The following is a 20020-nucleotide window of genomic DNA, read 5'->3' on the forward strand; positions in this document are numbered from 1 at the left end:
TGAGAATGGGGTGACTGAAAGCGAGAGTTTGGTGTATTTCCGAAATTTTAATTTATTGTTCTGACCCGCAAATGAAATAAAGCGTATCTGCAGTTCGAATACATCATCTATGATCATGGTTTATTGAATGCGCATTTTGCAATAGGATATACAAATAGATGTTCATAAAAACTACGAAAATTAAGACTATTTGAATATCATTTTAAAAATTTGACAGATTGCTTATCCGAACTTCAGATACACTTTATTTAATTTGCTTAGCAGTGTAGTCATCAACTTCCATTAAAGTAACTGTATGAATCAGTTCAAATTTGAAAATATTTTTAATATACTTGAAATATTCTTCTTTCTCAAATTTCATAAGATACCCTTTCATTGTAAAGCTTACTATAGCATTTTTTAATTTGGCGGTATGTGAGAGATTGAAAAACTATCACTACGTTTTTCAGAAAATGTTCATGAAATACATATTTTATTATCGGGGAATAATCTGAAGAAGAATTTAAGAAACACCTCTTTTTCGCAGGGAATTACCCAATAGTTTTACTACTTATTCGGATATCCTTGATATACGTAAGCGTTTATAAACTAGGGACCGATAAATTATTTTTGTACCGTAACATTAAAAAAAACACATTAATTATTGTAAGTATAAATCATAGTAGACTTAAATCTTCACGCATCTACAAATTGGAATAAGTTTTTGGGAAGAGAATTATTTTGAAATTCCTTTCCAGTATTAAATTGAATTTAGGAACTCGAAAGTTAGTCTCTCCCTTCCTTAATCCGCTCCTGGCTTGTCTGCGAACAGTCCGCAAATTCATTTACCGAATGTGGTATTCTTGTACGTGTGCTATGATACTGAGCGTCTGTGAGCTCGCTAGCTATATCCACTTGCGGTTCCATAAAAAGAGGGAAAACTGCCGTTACGAGTTACAGTCAACGATCACAGACTGATCATGTAATATGCTACTTCATATATATGTGATTATTATAGAAAATCAGAAGAATGGATATTCAATATAAAAAAGATTAAATTTCACTCCGAGGTCCTAAACACCTGATTGACCAAAAATTTAGCGTTGATAAATCTGATAGGAACCAATTGTTATAAATTTAACAAGTTTTCATGAAAATTTAGATTTTTTAAATGAGGTACAAATATAATTATTTTGTTGATAAGCATAATCCTTGTAAACTCTGATTCTAAACTGTTACAATTATGTATATTGGCTCTATATTGTACTCTATATTCCGATTTCGTTTACCCGATTCTTCGTGTTTGTTTGGTATTTAGATGTAGAAAAAATTAATTTTTGAAACATTTTGTTGTACATTTGTGTAAACACTGTAAATTTAATTTACAATGTTTTGTTTAGGGCAAGGGGATAGTCTCTGTTGTCATGAAAGAGAATCGGTTTATCGACCCTCTACCTGTATTATGGCTCGTGATTGGAATGTTCTCTAAATTTGATTTTTTTCTCGCTCTCCTGATTTCTCGCTCCCTTGCGCGTGTCGCCTGAAGGCAGGTGCCTCCTCACCTCCCTTTCGTCTCGTCACAGCGGATGAGCCCAAAGCTTTGACCTACTCCAACTACTTCCAACGAACTGAGAACTGTACTGCAGAACATTTATCCTGTATCACTGTCTTCTCTGTAATTAGTTTTTCCGGACAGAGTTTTAGTCAATTTTATCTCTCGACATTCCATTTTCGTGTATTTAACAGTAGATAATTTATTTTAATTTAAAACGTTATCTATTACTAATTTCTTGACACATTAGTTTCAAATTTATAGTGAAATAAAGTTATATTTGTGTTAACCTTTATTTGTTTAGAACTAATTAATAGTTTCTATATTCTATACATACCTTGATTAATTTATATTAGTTATTAGTTGTTATTTTACATAGTTGTTTTACTGACATCGAATCTGTTCATAATTAATAAGAATTCTAGATGAATCGGGTCTACGAAAAGGAGTGCACTGTAGGTATGATACGAACAGACTTCGGAATCTCAATATCAAAATAAATGTAATTGGTAAACATATTTAAAACTATATCTTCCCATAGCTTCCACCGCTGGGCATCGATTGCACGGGAATCTGTATCACGCGCATCTCCCATACATACCAGCGGGTGGCTGTTCCCAATATTACCATTTAAGTGCAATCTATTGATTTTTGAGTGTTTTACGCGAGGTCCGTTATACGTTCATTTTTCTTTGTAATATACTGTTTTACAATGCAGCCGAGTGCATTTTCTTAAATAGACTGGTCGTGGTTATTATTTAGACTTATAGACTTTCTTTCTCGTTGATATATTGTTGTCTATTTATATGCTTAGGGTTTATAATATATAATTAGATTACGCCAAATTGTCATAAACTGTCATAAGTTTCTACTTCCTTGTATTTATATATTTCAAGTGACTTTTCTTCTAAATAAGCAAAATCATCAAAATGTTAAGTAAACTGAAACTCTACAAACTTATTTCTAAATTCAGTGTTACAATGCATCATTTGATACGGCCTTTATTATTATTTTCTACCGCCATATTTATGGTTGGTAATACTCGCGAATCTTATCAACTCTGTACTACATGATTATTATTCATCAATAAATTTTAACTAATACATGTATTTTGTTTGTTTTTTCTTATTGATATTCTATCTTAGATATTAGACTAAACATTTTACTGAAAACAGGGTGGCTGCTGAACGTAAAAAAACAAAAAAATTACCAGAATTTTGTTTAGACTTGAAAAAACAGTATCTCCATTTTTTGCAGGAAAGCCTTTCCAGTCGTTTCGATCTCACTAACTCGATAAACATTTAACAATGTATTTTTAAATGAGTACACGATTTTACATTCTTTGAGTTCCAAAAGTTCAGTTAGTAACATTTTTGGTTGAAATTATGAAATCACTCAGTTTACAATGTATAATTCTAAAATTGTTAAAATAGTTTACTTAAAAAAATTTTAATTTTGGGAGCTTAAGTAAATCAATGAAAGCTTTTTTTAAATTAAACTAGTGCGTTTGAAATTGAATAAAATTTGACCGGGCGACTGAAAGAATTAAAAATTGAAATGTGTTCACAATTAACTTCGAATTCAAGTGAAAAACAAATCGGTTTTCACATTGAGCAATATCTATTTGACTTTTCATTCTAAATGGATAATTCGAGGGAAAATGTTAAATGAAGTGTTTAAAGTTAAAAGATTTGAAATTGAGGCAATTTGCTGGTTATGGACCTGTGAAAATTTGTCTATGCTAAGGTACTCGTATTTGCCTGGACATTTGGCCAGGAGAGAGGAAAACTGCAGAAAATCACCTCCCGAATTCAGCCGTTTTTTTGACAATCGAGTCTGAAGGCAGACATTCGACTCTATCCATTGAATGCACAAAATCCTCCTTGGCGTCAAAACCTCCCAGTCGTAGATGCACTCTATGATAGCACCCACCGAGTGCAATACGCTCTCGAAATGGCTGGATATCTGGACTAAACTAAGAATCTCTGAAATTTACGAATTCCATATTTTTTATTTTGTAAATTGTAATTAAAATTATTCCGTTTTTTTAATTCTTACCTTGTAATTGAAATTGTTGCATATTGAAAAGTATAACTCAAAATTGTACGATTATTAATTTGAAAGATTTAAATTCAAATAATTTAACATCAAAGGTTTCCGGTATAAAATAATTTATTTTAAAATTCTAATGACAAAATTGTTCAGTTTTAAACGAAAAAAAAACGAAATGTCCCTTAAACTTTTTTGATCCGATGCGTATTTTGGGATGTACAGTGCTTTGAAATTGTATGTAGGTGAGCCGTTTTTGTCACAGTGTGCGTGCATTCAAATTAGGGATCGTCAGCACCACTTTCCCCCAAGCACCAAGTTTACAACGTCCGAAGTGTACAGAAAAGCTATAAGCTAATATAACGAAGTTTAAACTTTTATAAATTAATTAATGAAATTTATAAAATAAAATGAATCACACTTGCAGTAATTTGTATCCAATTGTCCACGCGCGCATAATTGTGCAAAAAGTAGTACTTCAGAAAATCAAAAAATGTTTGCAATCATCAAAGTAGTTTATCCCAATGACTTTTTCATCCTGGGGGTATAAGAACTATTATGTAAAAAACCAGTGGGGACTATCAATCTGACGATTGTGTAAAATAGGGCAAGAAATCCTAACATTTCTCTAGAAAAATTGTCATCTAATTATTACTGTAGGGGTGGTTCAGGGGTGGGGGATTTTAAAATATCATCCCTTGGCTTATTTAGTTTTTTTTTTAATTTTTAGAGCTAATGACTTCGATGATTGTGTAAAATATGGAAAGCAATTGTAGCATTTGGATTCTTGCGTTGGAATAAGAAATCCTAACATTTCTCTAGAAAAATTGTCATCTAATTATTACTGCAGGGGTGGTTCAGGGGTGGGAGATTAAAAAATATCATCCCTTGGCTTATTTAGTTTTTTTTTAAATTTTTGGAGCTAATCAATTCGATGATTGTGTAAAATATGGAAAGAAACTCTAGCATTTGGATTCTTGCGTTTGAATATTATATGTCAGGTTACTAAGTTCATAAAAAATCATAAGGATTTCGACTATTATTTAAATTTTTAAACATATACAGTTATACAAATACCGTTCGGGCACGTGCTCAGTCGGACGCAAATCAGTGAAAGTGTAATTCAATTTATTTCATGAATTTCATTAATCAATTGATAAAAGTTTAAAACTTTCGAGCGAGCTTAGATTTCGTTTATCTCGTACATTGTGAACTTGGCGCTAGAGGGGAAGTGATACAGACGTGCAAGCAGACTGTCCAAAAAGCGGCTCACCTACATACAATTTCAAAGCTCTGTAAGTTCTAAAATACGTATCGGACTCAACAAGTTTATGGGACATTTCTGCCGTGATTTAGAACATCGTTAACTGCATTTTGGATAAGCCACTTGAGCCGCCTACCATTAACTGCTTTCGGGTGACTTATCCGATTTGCAGTTAACGGTGTTCTTCCAAATCACTATATCTGATATACGAGTAATACCCGTGCAGAAATTGCCAAATGTTTGCCTTATTTCTGATTTGGGCCAGATCGGGCACACAATTTTGTGGTTGTTAAATTTGGCCCCCTCTAGACCCCGGCTTATCAGCCAAGCTTGCGAGTAGATGGCGCTCCATTAATTTCGGGGACTAAAGTGGGTTGACTCCAAATCGCCCAAGTTTCAATGTAAAGCATCAAGCGTTAAAAATATTTCAATTATTATTTGTAAAAGTGACAAAATAAATAGGAAAAAATGACAAAAGTGAGCACAAGACGAGTGCGTAGGTATAGTATACGTCAAACTATTCCTGAATTACGTGTTGAAGACTATAATAAGTAAATTTATTAAAAATGTTAAGATGAAACCTAACCTCGAAATGAGGTTATTCTATATTTGCTTTTGTAAAAATAACTTAAAGAGCCAGTGCGATATTATAATCCACTTATTTCAAAATAACTTTCCACAATTAAGTTCAATATAGAAATTGAAAGCAACTTAAATTTAGAAATTAAAACCAAAAATATATTGCAAAATACTTAAATGGTTTATCATACACAAATGCTGACTGTTATATTACGTCGTTTGACTTTTTCCGTTTGCTTGAAAAAAAAGTGTCTGACATACTCCAATTTTTTCATATCGCGATCTTTTAGATAAGCTGATATTTATATTTTCAAATTTCAGTTAAGGAGATGATATATTCGATTTTAATATTATTTTATTTAAGAATCCCTTTTAATTAAGAATAAAAAAAATAAATTAATATGGGCTTGATCGGGGCCAGGCATGGTTATCTCTGGGCGCAGCGCTTGGGCCCCGATCGGGCATCGCGTTTCATTTCGAGTCTGTCCCCATCTAGATAGCCTGATTTGGGCCAAACTCTGCCCGATATGCCCCCGATCAGATCCAAATTGGAATTTCTGCACGGGTATGATGATTAACTGACAGATATGTTGAGTTTAGGATGATTTTTATATGCGCGCTCTGAAATTCAATTTGTGCTGGCAGAAAGGCTTGCGCGAAATGCGATGCGGCGGTGCACAAACACTTCAACGGATTTCGGCGATTTTAGAAGAGGCGCCAAGAGAGCAGCTGAGAGTAGACAATATGGCGTCGATAGCGTTGGATAGTATCGATCAACACTGAGCTCATAGTAGTCGCTTCGTGAACGTTTCCTATTTTGATATAGAATACTTGTACATATGTGATCAAAAAGATATAAAGAAGGATTGAAGATTTATGTTCTGTACCTGGTAGCTTGAAATGGATATAAGTGCCTCGTTTAGTGTCATTAAGTTGTTTTTTCCTTCTATTAATCTCCTTGACTTGGAGGGTAAAACAACTTGATTTATTAGACAGAAATGAATAATTTATTCAACGCTCCCATTAACCAAAAAATATTTTCTAAAATTATTCAATTTTTTATTTTATATTAATTTAATGTTTCTAATAACTAAACGATAGCGCATAAATTTTATGAATTTCAAAAATTAGCTGACTTAAATTAACCTATAAGCTTTATTTCACTCGCACTTGTTGACGGAAAGTCAACAATCTTTCTGTCTTAAATTAGCCTATAAAGTACATTTTACGTACATAAAGCAGTTAACTTTCAACCAAGCGCGTTAATTAAAATCATGTTATAAGCATCAGTTGACTTTCAACTGGCCAATGATCCTTTTGGTTACATCTGGAAGTCTACCGCCTTTTTTTTACTGAAATTCAGATTCTTGTATTACTGTGTACAAGATTAAGGATAACTCGTGGGACACTGTACTATATCTTTTTAATTCAGTCCCTTAATTTTCAAAATTTTAATCTAAAACTTTTGAAATTAATATGAAAATTTTTTAATATGTAGTTATTTCCAAAATTTAAAAAATTTGATATAATATAGGTTTTAATTTCTCAGGTTTAATTTAGCTCCATATATACTTTGACAGCACTTCAATTATGCAGTTTGGTTTTCATTACTTCAAACTTGAAAATTTTAGTTAGGCTGAGCAAGCGGTTTGTACAGATATAGTGCTTGGCACACTGAGAAAATGTTTAGACCATGTTACAGGGCTCTTACTGTCATTGTTTCGGAGCAGCAATTAGCTTAGCTCATGTAATTTGAGCATTTACCTTCAGCTTTGCTTTGTCTACGTTTAGTCTCGGAAAAAAATTCGCGGAGAATTCTTCGTGGAAAACCACGCAGGACTCCACATGGATGATAAGAAATTAAAAGTGGGGTTATGCATGGAGTTCCAGGTGAAATTTGAATGGTAAATTGAAAGAATTCACATAGAATTCCTCGTGGATTTATACGAGAATGAAGGAAATTACGTGGATTTCTGAATTCATTTGTTCGTAGAACTACATGTGAATCCACCTGCAGAATTATGCAATGAGAAATATGAATATAGTATATATAGGACACTCAAAACATAAAAATACCCTTCATCTTTCCATGTCTCTTATATGTGAAATTCCACGTAGAACTGCAACGTGGATTTCTACTGACTTTCGATTTTTTTGTTTTTTTAAGTTGGTACACATGTCCCCAACATATGAAAGCATCATCAGCCATTTCGCATGTTTAGTTTGTTTTTGACCAATATAAAGGTTAGACGTGTTTTGGGGTGCTTCGCGATTTTTTGCCATCGAAAAAAAGGGATCAAAGAATCTGTATTAAATTTTGAGTAAAGAATAAAATTAAGTGTTCCATTGCACTTGAAATATTGACTGTGGAATTTGGCGAGTCTACTTTGAGGAAAAAAAGTGTTTATAAGTGGTACAAGCTCTTCACAGACGAGAAGATGTTAATAACGATGTCCTCTGGACGCCCCAGCACGTCAACAACCGATGAAAGGGTTGAAGCAATGAAGAAATTTGTTGTAGAGAATCGTCGAATCACTATTATCAGAGAAGTAGCTGAAGATGTCCGCTATTGATTGGCTCATGCCATGCAATTTTTACGGATGTTTTGGGCCTGAAACGTGTGGCAGCAAAATTTGTTTCGAAATTGCTGAATTTTAACCAAAATAACCGTCGCATGAACATCGCTCAGGAGCTGTTGAATGACGTCAACGACGATCCAGATTTGTTCAAAAGGGTTATAAATGCTGATGAAACATGGGTATATGGTTATGACTTCAAAACTAAGGCTCAATCGTCTCAGTGGAAACATCCTGAATCCCCAAGACCGAAAAAAGCACGCCAAGTTCGGTCAAATGTGACGGTTTTGCTAGCTGTTTTCTTCGATTACAATGGCGTGGTGCATCATCAGTTCTTGCTAGCAGGTCGTACGGTCAATAAGGTTAATTAAAGTTATGCGCAGTTTGCGTGAAGCAGTACGAAAAAACGCCCGGATTTGTGGCGAAACAAATCATGGTTTTTGCATCACGATAATGCACCTGCTTACACATCGTTGCTTGTTTCGTGTTTTTCTGGCTAAAAACAAAACCATAATCATGCCTCAGCCACCTTATTCACCAGACATGGCCCCCTGCGACTTTTTCCTGTTCCTAAAAGTGAAAAGACCCATGAAAAGACGACGTTTTACCATGATCTAGGAGATAATTAAAGACCACATCGCTGGAAAAGATCAAGGTCATACCAAAAAGCGCATATCGCAGAAGTGCTTCGAGGATTGGAAAAAGCGCTGGCACAAGTGTATTATATCTTAGGGTGATTACTTTGATGGGGACATAAAAGATATTGATAAATAAATAAATATTCTTTGGCAAAAATGAATTTACCTTTTTTTAATAATCCTCGTATATTAAAATTGACATCTTAACCATATGAAATCGCCATTAAGAACGCGATATATTAAATTTCATTTACATCCACGATAATCACTCTGATAATTTCATTTCACACAAAATCAGAATAATTTGAGCAGTAATTTTCGATTCTTAATCATAAAACATGCCACCTTCTTCCAGTTAAACAAAAATAAATTTGGATTTTACGTCGAAATTTTCAAATACGTAAATGAACAACAGACCTGACATTCAATCAACTCTACTTTCATTAAATTTCCACCATTCATGGCAAATTTAGTCAAAAGTTACACCCGTACGTTGCACTTTAATCAATCATAAAAAGAAATTCAATCGAGGAGATCTCGATTATTACTTTAATTGCGAATATTGAACTGATTTAAAGACATGAAAACACTTTGAGTTTTCAAGCACGTTGCTATAGCGACCTGTATATTATAAATTTAATATAAAATGTGCAGCTTTTCATATATTAGTGCATATTAAATTTCAATACCTTTCATGCAAACGACTTCATATACATTACATTCTATACAGATTTTTCTTGCAGTGCTGTTAAGACTTAAGCTATCACCCGGTTTGCGCACTTGTATCAAAAATAGCTATTTCTGCGATTGAGCATTCATCACCTGAAAATGATTTTATTAAGGGCATGTGACACACTCAAATACCTATATTATTGACCTTATTTTTTCAGTTTAATGAATTTTCTTTGAATTTAAGAACTTTTGTGTAAATAAAATATCGGAGTGAAACTTTGGAAAATGTATTATAGAAGACCATGAACTACGTTTATGTATTTCATTTGAATATTTGAATATCATTGACATATTTTCTTTGTGACTTGAAATTTTCTGAACCTAAGAACTTTTTTATATGTAAAATATCGGACTCAAACTTCGAGAAATACAAGAGACGAGAGTAAATTACGTTTATTTACGTTTTTTTTTACATCTCGCAGAGATTTTAAAAATAAAAAAAGTTCTTAGGTTCCAAAAATTTCAGGGTTACAAAGAAAATAGGTCAAAAAATGTTCTCAGATTTAATTTCTTTGAAAATAATTTTTAGCGAAATTCCTACATTGAGCCGTCACTTACATCTGGTGCAGTACTGAGACAGTGGTCTTGCCAACGTCCAGCCATATATTGGCGGAACATGGCTGACGCAGTATTGGGTGAATTGGTCATGGCATTATCTAACCAAGACTTGACTTGATTTTAATTTTTTATTCGCATTTATAATACAAAAAACTGTGCATAAGAAAATTACCATGCTTTTCGTATTCATAGAAAAATATGTTTAATTTGCCAAAATAAAAAGTAATTGCAGCTTAATTCTAGTTGTAATAATAACACGTAGCACCTATTGTCAAAGCGCAAATTTTCTAAATTTTAAGGACTGTCGAACCTTTGATATAACTTCAAACTTTTACCTTCGTAATAACTGTATAGAAATTCATACGAAAAATAAAGCTAATCTATACTTCAAGCGATATTGTAGTTCACACATCTTATGCAGGCCTCTTGTTATAAATTTGAATGAGCGTCGGCTTGACTGTATAATCTTCTTGTCTAGTACTGCGCCAGTATTTTCCACCAAACTTAAAAAAATAGTTAATTGGGTCAACTATTTAGTTCGTAAGATATGGTATTGCTATTTTTTTAGTTGGGAGAACCATTTACTTAGTTGCTGATACTAACTGAATAGTCAGTACAGCTAATGGCATTGTTGTACAACCAATAAAATAACAGTATCAACTAATAAAATAGAAATACCATATCTTACTAACAAAATATTTGGCTCAACTAACCATTTTTTTCATTGCAGCATTGGTGCAGTACTGAATGCCAGTACCGAACATAGTTATCATTCAAAGATCTTGCCAGAATGTCGCCAGTACTGGCAGTGAGTATTGCGCGGACGCTGTCAGTACTGGCTCAATACTGCACCAGTAGTCAATTTCCCCTTTCCAAAGTTTCAGCCCGAAAATATTCTGTGAACTGATAAAGTGAGGTCGTTAATGCAGGTATTTGAGTGTGTCGCATGCCCTTAAACTTTTCAAGAAGGAATAGAAAATTATAGTCCCTCGACACCGTGGCTCATTTGTCAGCGTGCTTGGTTCATATTTTGGGACAAGCTTAGCAACTGAGTAGTCCACTGTCGCGGGCTCGGTTCCCGCGGCATGTATTCAAGCAGAAGGAACTAAAGCTACGATTGAGCTTACCTTTCTTGGTGCCTTCGATGATCTTACACTCTTGCAGAAATTTATAAAAGACAAAAATCATTTTCAAAATATAAGGGATGGAAATACAAAAGTATGAGAGGTTACAGACATTGCCGTTCTCCGGAACTGACATAAAAAGAAAAAAACTTTAGGATGAGAGGTTTAAAACTTAAATATTAGCTTGGATACATAGAGCTGCTCCTGTAACTATGTAATTATAATAATGTTTACGCATGCTGTGATATTTATCTACGTTATTCCGAGATTATGATATCACATAATAATAGAAAACGCGCAGCGTGAACGTTCAATAAACGATGGTAGGTTTATAGCGGTTCGAGGAAGCAAGGTCGGGGTGTTTACGAATGGGCTTAATGCAGGGAGCAGGATCAATAAAATACCAGGGGCTCCCACGCACCGCACAAATCATGTGGAATTTTGTGATCTACGCATGCCTGCACGTGTTTGCGATTTCTTAAGTGCACGCCCGCCCTATTTACCAACACGTACTTGTTAGCGATTCGTCGAAAATAGGCTGTCCATAATTAAACACAATGTAAATACATACCTTACAACTTTTTTTATCTGTGACAGTAAGGTGGCTTCGCCGCGGCTTGCATGTACTCTCGCTGCGCGCGCACATCGCGTGAAATGCGCCCACAGTAACGTGAACGTCCAGCTTCAAAAAACTTGTCCTTCCAAAACATATGCTCTACAGTTTCTGCACATTTTCCGCTACACCGAATTTGCTTGCGGTTGCGGTACATTAACGATGCGCTAATGAAGATTTGCTATAAATATGGGAGGATTTATAATTGATTTAACATTGTATTATGTATATGCATTTACATTTTTAACTTTAAAAATAAAAAACCACATAGGCGTACAAATGTTGAGGACTTGTTTCGGTATAAAAAAAATTAGCATGCTATCTTTGTATAGGCATGTAGTTTGATTTTTAAGAATCGCTATATCGCATAACCTTTTTTTAAATTCTTTTTATAGGAAGTTATATTTCAATTCAAGATGGCTGCTGTAAGTTTATGAGTCATATGTGTTTATGAGATACAGTCTTAATTGAATTAAGATAGATCCTGTCTCTGAGGTAAAATTGAAATATGCAAATATGATTCCTACACGAGCTGATTGCCGAAAACTATGCCCAAGAAGTACATTTATAATAGAAAGTGCATCTAAGCCACAAGGAATTAAGTTACTGCCCCCTACTGCACACTCCCCTATGAGGGCTCGGGCAGCATTATCATTGGATGGAGTAGGGATGTTCTACTGCAACTCCTTGTGGTCCCTTATTCCGTGTATTCGATCCAGAAAGCTGCGGCACAAACCCCCTTTACGTTAATTATTCATCAAGCGCGCAATGTGCACATGCATACATGCAAAATTGAACAGATATCACATTATTTTCTATAATTCGAACTATTAAATAAGCGTGGTTTCTTGAAACCAGAAAAAGATATGTCGCTGATAAAGCATGATGTAATATGTTTAGGAGCCGTACTTAAATTACGCAAAACATCAGGGGGAGGGGTCACTTTCTGTAAATGTGTTACGGTTTGATTGTTTTAGGTGGATAGAAAGGGCCGTTAATCAGTTACGTGATTTAAATACAGTCCCTTATTACATAGACTACAAAATATTTGGTTGTTCCAATCAAATTTTTTATTTTTCCAACCAAATCTCTGGGTAGATGTAATATTTGTTTGATTCAACCGAAAAATTTGAATTAGTTCACATTTTGCTGCTTAATCCAACCAAATTTTCATATGTAACTAAGAAAAAAAATTGTTAATTCAAGACAAATTTGGTTATGATTGAATGCATGTTCACACAAAAGCTCTTTCGATTTTAATTTTAAAGTGAAATGAAATTATTTGCGCATCGTAAAAATTTAAATTCTTTAGAAGTTTGGAGATATTTGTAATTTCGGACAGACATAAGAATGCAACAGTACTGCAATTTGATCTGGTTAGCCTTCTTGACAATTTAAGCCGGCTGCACAAAGAGACCGCCCAGAGACCGAAAAGACCTGAATGATTGCCCTTTCTCCTACCAGCATTTTGCAGGGCTACAGCTAGAGAAACAAAAGACGGAAAGGTCTGAAGAACATGATGGCAGGATGACCAAGCCTCGAGTTTCCCTTGTTCTTAAAAATCACGCTCTGTCTTGCACATCTGTTTCCCTAATTTTTTTCACTTTTTGTATTTTATAAAAACATACAGCTTTGCACAGCAGCGTTTAAGGTTTGATTCCACTATATTTAACATATTATGCAAATTAAACTAAGGTTATATATGCAACTTTAGTATACTGCGGTTGTACAGAGCCATAATTATATGGCTGCATCACTTTCCAACTCAAATTTGATTTCTAATAGTTGCATTCTGCTGTCAAACTTCCGATTACTGCTGGGACTGCAGTAGGTATACTTATTTCCTTATTTTTATCCCTATGGCCTCTTTGGCTTTTTATAAGCGACATTCGCAGTCAAATATAGTATACAGAACTTCTTAAAAATGCAAATATCTGGACACTGTGTAACCTGGTATGCGTATTTCATTCAAAGCCTTCTTTGTACACCTGTCTAATACTGCATTAGTATGAATGTCAGTTGTTCCGCATTCAAATTTAGAGAAGCAAAGTATGGCTATTGAAAAATTAGAAGTAATTTGTTAATCTAATTATCTATAGTGACAGTAAATTCAAAGTATTATTTTAATTTAAAAATTGTACAAAAACGCTGCAAAAAATTAACAACTTCTACCATGAAAAAAAGTGAAAACCAGCAACCCATCATAGTTGTCAAAACTGTTTGCAGGGGTTTTTACTTGTTTCCATTAAAAATGGTGTTGCACAAGACAAATTTTTTGTTTATTTTCTCCCAAATGCGGTAACCCTGATAAAAAATCCTATTGTAAGTGCAAAATCAAAAACCACCGTATCTTATGGTTACCAAGATATGGGTGGGGAAGGAACCGTATACTTTAAAGAGTAGGTCTTTTTTCAATGTAATGTTATTGTAACAAAATTAAATTAAATTAAGTTTGTAATTAACCTGAGTCCTATGGAGTGAACTATAGGGAGCTGGATCATGTGGTGATAGACGCTTTCAGAGTAAACCAGAAGTTACAAGTAAAATTATATACGTAACTGCGCAATGTCAGTAAATTCCATTTTTAGCGTTGTTAACTTGAAGTATTCTTGTTCGCATTGTACAAAAAACAATTTAAATAGTTTTTGATACATTTACTATTTCACGTTGTAAAAAGAAAGATTATTAGAACAAGCAGCTTCAACAACTATTTGAAATAGAACAGTTGAACTTAAAGTCTTTCGAATTCAACGATTCGAATTCAACGATATGATCACTTTTATCCTAAAATTTTTTTTCAATAGTTAGAGGGTAAAACATAAGAAAAACAGGGGATTTGGCTTTCTTTTTCAAGCCTCCACTTTTACCTGTTCCCAGAAAGAGAGCGACGTTAGGAAAAATTTGAAAAAATTCACTGTCAATATTTCAACATTCTTTAATGCAATACTGTGATTTATTTTTTAAAAATTCCATCTTCAGAAACAATGAAGATAGGAAGCCGTTTAATGGCTCCAAATGTGCAGTTTTGTGATGCTAGTGAAGTGCAATCATTAAATTTATGATAAAACAATTCTTACGCAAGAAAAACCATTTTCAATATTTCTAACTTTAATCAGAGTGGTCTTGTGGCTAGCACAGCGGGACAAGAGTCATCACTGATTAAAGTCAGAAATATTAAAAATGATATTTGTTGCGTAACAATGATTTGATCGTAAATTTAATAATTGCACTGCACTCTCATCACAAAACTGCACCTTTCAAGCCATTAAGCGGCTTCCTATCTTTATTGCTTTTGAAGATAAAATTTTTATAAATAAATCACAGTATTGCATTAAAGAATTATTAAATATTATCTGTGAATTTTTTCAAATATTTCCTAACCTCGCTCTCTTTCTGAGAATAGGTAAAAGTGGACGCTTGAAGGAAGTCGAAATACCCTGTTTTTTGGAATGTTTGCCCCCTAACTTTTGACAAAAATCGTTTAGTGTAAAAGTGAAATTTTTTATTTCATATAACACTAAACATAATTAGAGTCGTACTTGATTAGGCCACCCAGGTTCACATATTGTATTATTTGGAAGAATTTGGTATATTCTTATCAGAGAATGTATTAGAGTTGTTAAAAATGTTACCCCCCCCCCCCCCCCCCCCCCCCCCCTCTCGATCAGTTTTTGTCAGATGTCCACGTTTTGAGGCACCCCGAATCCGAAAAACAGATGTTTAAGAATGCACATGCTTGTCCGTCTATCTGTATGTCTGTCTAGGTTTGTAGTTTGCTAGCACGATAACTTTCGAGATAATTGACAGATTGGATTGGCTTTTGGTATACTCTTTTAATGTCTTAAATTGAAGGTTAAATTCGTTACCCAAGCTACTTTGGATACAAATTTTAAAAGTTAAAACATTTTCAAAATTTGATGAAACACTTGTTTTTAAGATTTAAAAATTATATGTACGATTATTAGTAATACTCAAAAAGACAACAAATTTACCCTCATGACTTTTTTTTGATAAAAAAATCACCGGAGTTATAGCATTTCAAAATTCAGAAAAACAAATGAAAATAAACATTTTAAGCCAAACAACGCACGGAAAGGGCGGAAAAAATGCTTGAGAAAGTGGAGGGCAGGTCGGAAATGGAAGTAGTTGACCGGTGGGAGGGTGAGAAGCAAGGTATTTGGGAGAGGGTGGAGAATATGATAGAAGAGAAAGTGGGAGAGCATAGAAATGAAAAGGAGGAGAGAGCGGACAGGAAAATGATAAAGACAATGGAGTTGAGGATGGAGAGAGGAGAGTAGGCAGATAGAAGAAACAATATTATAGTAAGAGGATTGAAGCTAAAGAGTGGGGAAGAAAGGGAGGGGGTGGAAGCGCTACTACAGAGCATACTATCTGTCCAAAAAATATAGGTACCTCGATTTTTGTACAGATTTTCATGAAAATCTCAGCAAACAAAAATTCTAAAAATATGAGAAAATATGCGTATCGCAGATGAAGGTTTTGGTAATACTGATACAGAGTTTCAAAATGTTCAGACAATTAGCGATTATTTTTCCTGGCGAATGAAAGGTGAAAAAGTACCATAATCATATTATCATTTTCGAATATTCAAATTTGAATAGCTCGAAGTCAGTGAAAATAAATGATGAAAATTCTGAAAAAACATATGGTTTCTTTTATCCTTTCTGTGCGCAATAGTGAAATTTGGAGCCAAAATAATCAGTGTTAATCATTTGTTAACAAAAACATCAAGAGGTGTCATCTCCGAAACTAAAGAAAGTACAGAGATGATTTTTGAAGCAAATTACACATTTTTGGCTTCTGGCAGTGTTATATGTATTTTCAATGAGCAAAAAGTTGCACTTGAATGTTTAAAAAATTATTTTCTTTTTCGAAAATAAAAAGACTTCATGATAATCGAGGCAGTTGTATCCCTTTTTTGCAGACAGTGTAAACAGCCTGAGTACGAGAGAAGGTCGTATTGCACGCGTAGCAGTAGCGCCAGCAAAGTGCCCTGCTGAGAATGCGGTTGCCTCGATTGTCGTAAAGTCTTTTTTATTTTTCCAATGACAAAGTAATGTTGTAAACATTCAAGTGCAACTTTTTTCTAATCAAAAATACATAAAACACTGTCTAAAGACAAAAATGTGTAATTTGCTTCAATAATTATGTCTGTACGTCCGTTAGTTTCGAAGATGACACCTCTCCATGCTTTTTTCAACAACTTATTTACAAATGAATATTTTTAGCTCTAAATTTCACAATTGTGCACAGAAAGGATCAACGAAACCATATATTTTTTTCATAATTTTCATAATTTATTTTAGTTACTTAGATCTCTCTAAAGTTGAGTATTCGGTGATGATAATATGAATGGATTATGACACTTTTTCTCCTTTCATTCGCCAGGAAATATTCGATTAGCATCTGAAAATTTTGAAACTCTGTATATTAGTATTGGTGAAACCTTCACCTGCAACTTACATGTTGTCTCATGTTTTTAGAATTCTTTTCTGCTGAGAATTTCGCAAAAATCTGTAGAAAAATCGAGGTGCCTATATTTTTTGGACAGATAGTAGGGTGGATTAAAGGCAAGGTAGGGAAAGTTAGGATCGAGAGGAGAAGGGCGAATGAAGATGCGGTTGTGGGATTGGAAAGCTGGGAAGAAAAATTGGGGGTAATGCGTAAAAAAATATAATAAAGAACAAGAAGGTTTTCATCGATCAAGATTTGACGAGGATGGAAAGGGAAGTGCAGATAATGCTAAACCATTGGGCTAGGAAGGAGAGGAGTGAAGGGAAGGGAAAAGCGGCGAAGGTAGGGTATCGGAATATAAAAGTAGATGGAAAAATGTGAGTTTGGGGCGAGGAGAAGGAGGAGTTAAAGGAAGTGCAGGGGAATTTGTTTCGTGGGAAGTAGGGTGGGGGGGGGAGTAAAGCAGGGTGGAGGATTGTTGCCAAGGGGTATAAATGGAGGCTACAGGAAGCGGTCAGAGTAAAGAGGAAAGGAAGGGCTAGTGGGAGAATTATAACAGGGTTGATGGATGTATTAGGAGAAGAAGTTCATGGAGAGGGAGAGGGGGAGGGCGTACCTATGAGGGCAGTAAAGTTAGATGGGTAACGTATAAGTTTGTGACTGTTTACAATAAGGGTGAGATGGAAAGGTTTAAAGGAAGGGGGGAGGACTTACTAAGAGAAAGATGTGAGGGTATAGTGGTACTGGGGGGGAGGAAGGCTTTATTGCGATAATTGTGGGAGAAGGGTGCCTGTACCGGGAAGAGGAGAGCTTCGAAAGAAAATTGAAGGATAAGATAATAAGTAAAGAGGGGGAGATTCTAAGAGACTGGATGGAGGACAGAGGCTGGGCGGTGGCAAATGTTATGGTAACAGGGTACGAAGGGGGAGAATCCACGTATGTGAGTAAGATGGGGGTATCGCTGATAGACTATGTGATCATAAATATGCAAGGGTGGGAGGAGATAGAGATATTTTCAGTAGAAGGGAGGGTGGAATCACACTATCAGCCATTAAGTTTGTGGATAAAGGGGGAAGATAGCGGAAGGCAACCTGGGAACGAAGGATCGTTAGGGGAGAGGGTGTCATGGAGGAGAGAGGCGATAGAGAAGTATCAGGAGCAGTTGGGAAAGGTAAGCTTTGAGGGGGAGTCGGTGACAGAGATATGGGGAGATCTGAAAGAGAAAGTGAAAGAGTGTGTGCAAAAGAAGGTATTTAGAAAGAAGATGAAAGAAATGGTAAAGCCGTGGTGGGTTAGGGAATCTAAAATCATAAAGAGAAAGGTGAAAAGGAAGTACAGGAAGTGAAAGAAAGGAATTGCGAAAAGCGAGGAGTACGTAGAAATGAGGAAGATAAGCTGCGGAAGGGTGTTTTGGGGAAATCAATACTGCCGGAGACGCAGGCGGGCTTTAGGTACGAAAGCAGTACTATTAATAATTTTACATCTTGTAGGACGTGGTGGATAGAGAACTAGGCCAAAATGGCGCCAAATTGTACGCGTTTTTCGTAGATACAAAAGGCGCGTTCCCTTCGGTGAATAGCGGGAGGTTGTGGGAGGCAAAGGAAGAGAGGGGATTGGAGAAAGCTCTGATAGAGAGGGTAAGGGAGGTATATGAGGAGAAGAAAGGTAGAGTGAGAGGAGGGGAGGGAGTCTCTGAGGGTTTCTGGATGGATAGGATGTTAAGGCAAGATTGCCCGCTTAGCCCAATGCTTTTTGCAAATTTAATCGTAGATATCGAAAGTAAGCTAGTTTCTGGAGTGGTAGGAGGAGTTAGAGTAGGAATAGTAAGGATATGGCCACTCGCATATGCAGATGACATAGTGCTGCTAGCAAAGACTGAAGAGGCTTTAAAGGAGATGATGAAATGGTTGAGAAGATACTTGCACGAAAATAGGTTAGAGTTAAATCCGGACAAGTTGAAAGTTATTGTGTTCAGGAAAGGAGGTGGAAGAGATAAGGGAGTGAAGTGGAAGGGGAAATCGGTACAGGACATTAAAGAGTTTATGTACCTGGGTTTCCTGTTTCGGAGAGAGAGTTAGAAGGGCAAATGTAGTGATGAGGTAGGTGTGGGGGCTGGGAAAAAGGTTGTTCGCAGATGATTTTGTAAGGAGAATGAAATTGTCTGATTCCCTAGTGATAAGTGACTTATTTCACGGAGTGGAAGTGTGGGGTGGAAGGTAAGTGAGGAGGTAAATGGAATACAGGAAAATTATGTGAAGTGGACATTGGAGTTGACAAGAAATACACCGAACGATCAGAGGGGAGACAGAAAGAACCAGTTTAGGGATTATAACGGGGCGTAGAGCATGTAAATATGAGGAGAAATTGTTGGAATAGGGGGGAAGTAAGCTGTTTAGGGAGTGTTGATGGGAGAAGGAGAACAGACGTAGGGGTGCGAAGATGGATGTGTAAAGGGAAAGATATTCTTAAACGAATGGATTGAAGGGAGAAGGATGCACGAGGAGGAAGGAGGGTTTATGAGGTGGTTAAGAGAAATGGCAAGGAGGGAGAGAAGGAAGCAGGAAATCATAGAATAAGAGATTAAAGATTTAACGGGAACTTTGTGTGTATTATGCTAAGCGAGAGAGCGCAATATTTGTGCGAAAATGGAGAGCAAAGAAGTCAGGAACTTGTAGCGAGAATGAGATGCGGATGCATGGAAGATTATAATAGGTTCTGGCTTGCTGGAGAGAAGAAGTTGTGTGAATTGTGCGGCAAGGGGGATGCAAAAGTGGAGCACTGGAATATACATATACACACACACACACACACATATATATATATATATATACCTATATATATATACCTATCTCACGGTTGTGAGACGTGGTTGTCGCTGAAA

The 20020-nt window shown here is 35.4% G+C and overlaps 1 protein-coding gene across 2 annotated transcripts in view; it reads left to right on the forward strand.

Moving 5' to 3' along the window:
- The window catches only part of LOC117167674 (polycomb group protein Psc-like), a 22563-nt gene extending 19926 nt beyond the window's left edge, over positions 1 to 2637 (forward strand). The window contains exon 5 of one of the 2 annotated variants that reach the window (XM_033352786.1): positions 1380 to 2637. In XM_033352786.1, coding sequence (XP_033208677.1) covers positions 1380 to 1468 — 89 coding nt within the window. In that variant the 3' untranslated portion in view covers positions 1469 to 2637. The remainder of the gene's footprint in view (positions 1 to 1379) is intronic. The other variant, XM_033352785.1, reaches the window with a different exon arrangement.
- The last annotated feature ends 17383 nt before the right edge of the window (positions 2638 to 20020 follow it).

The sequence above is a fragment of the Belonocnema kinseyi genome, chromosome 2 (assembly GCF_010883055.1).
Source record: "Belonocnema kinseyi isolate 2016_QV_RU_SX_M_011 chromosome 2, B_treatae_v1, whole genome shotgun sequence".
Taxonomy (NCBI): Eukaryota; Metazoa; Arthropoda; class Insecta; order Hymenoptera; family Cynipidae; genus Belonocnema; species Belonocnema kinseyi.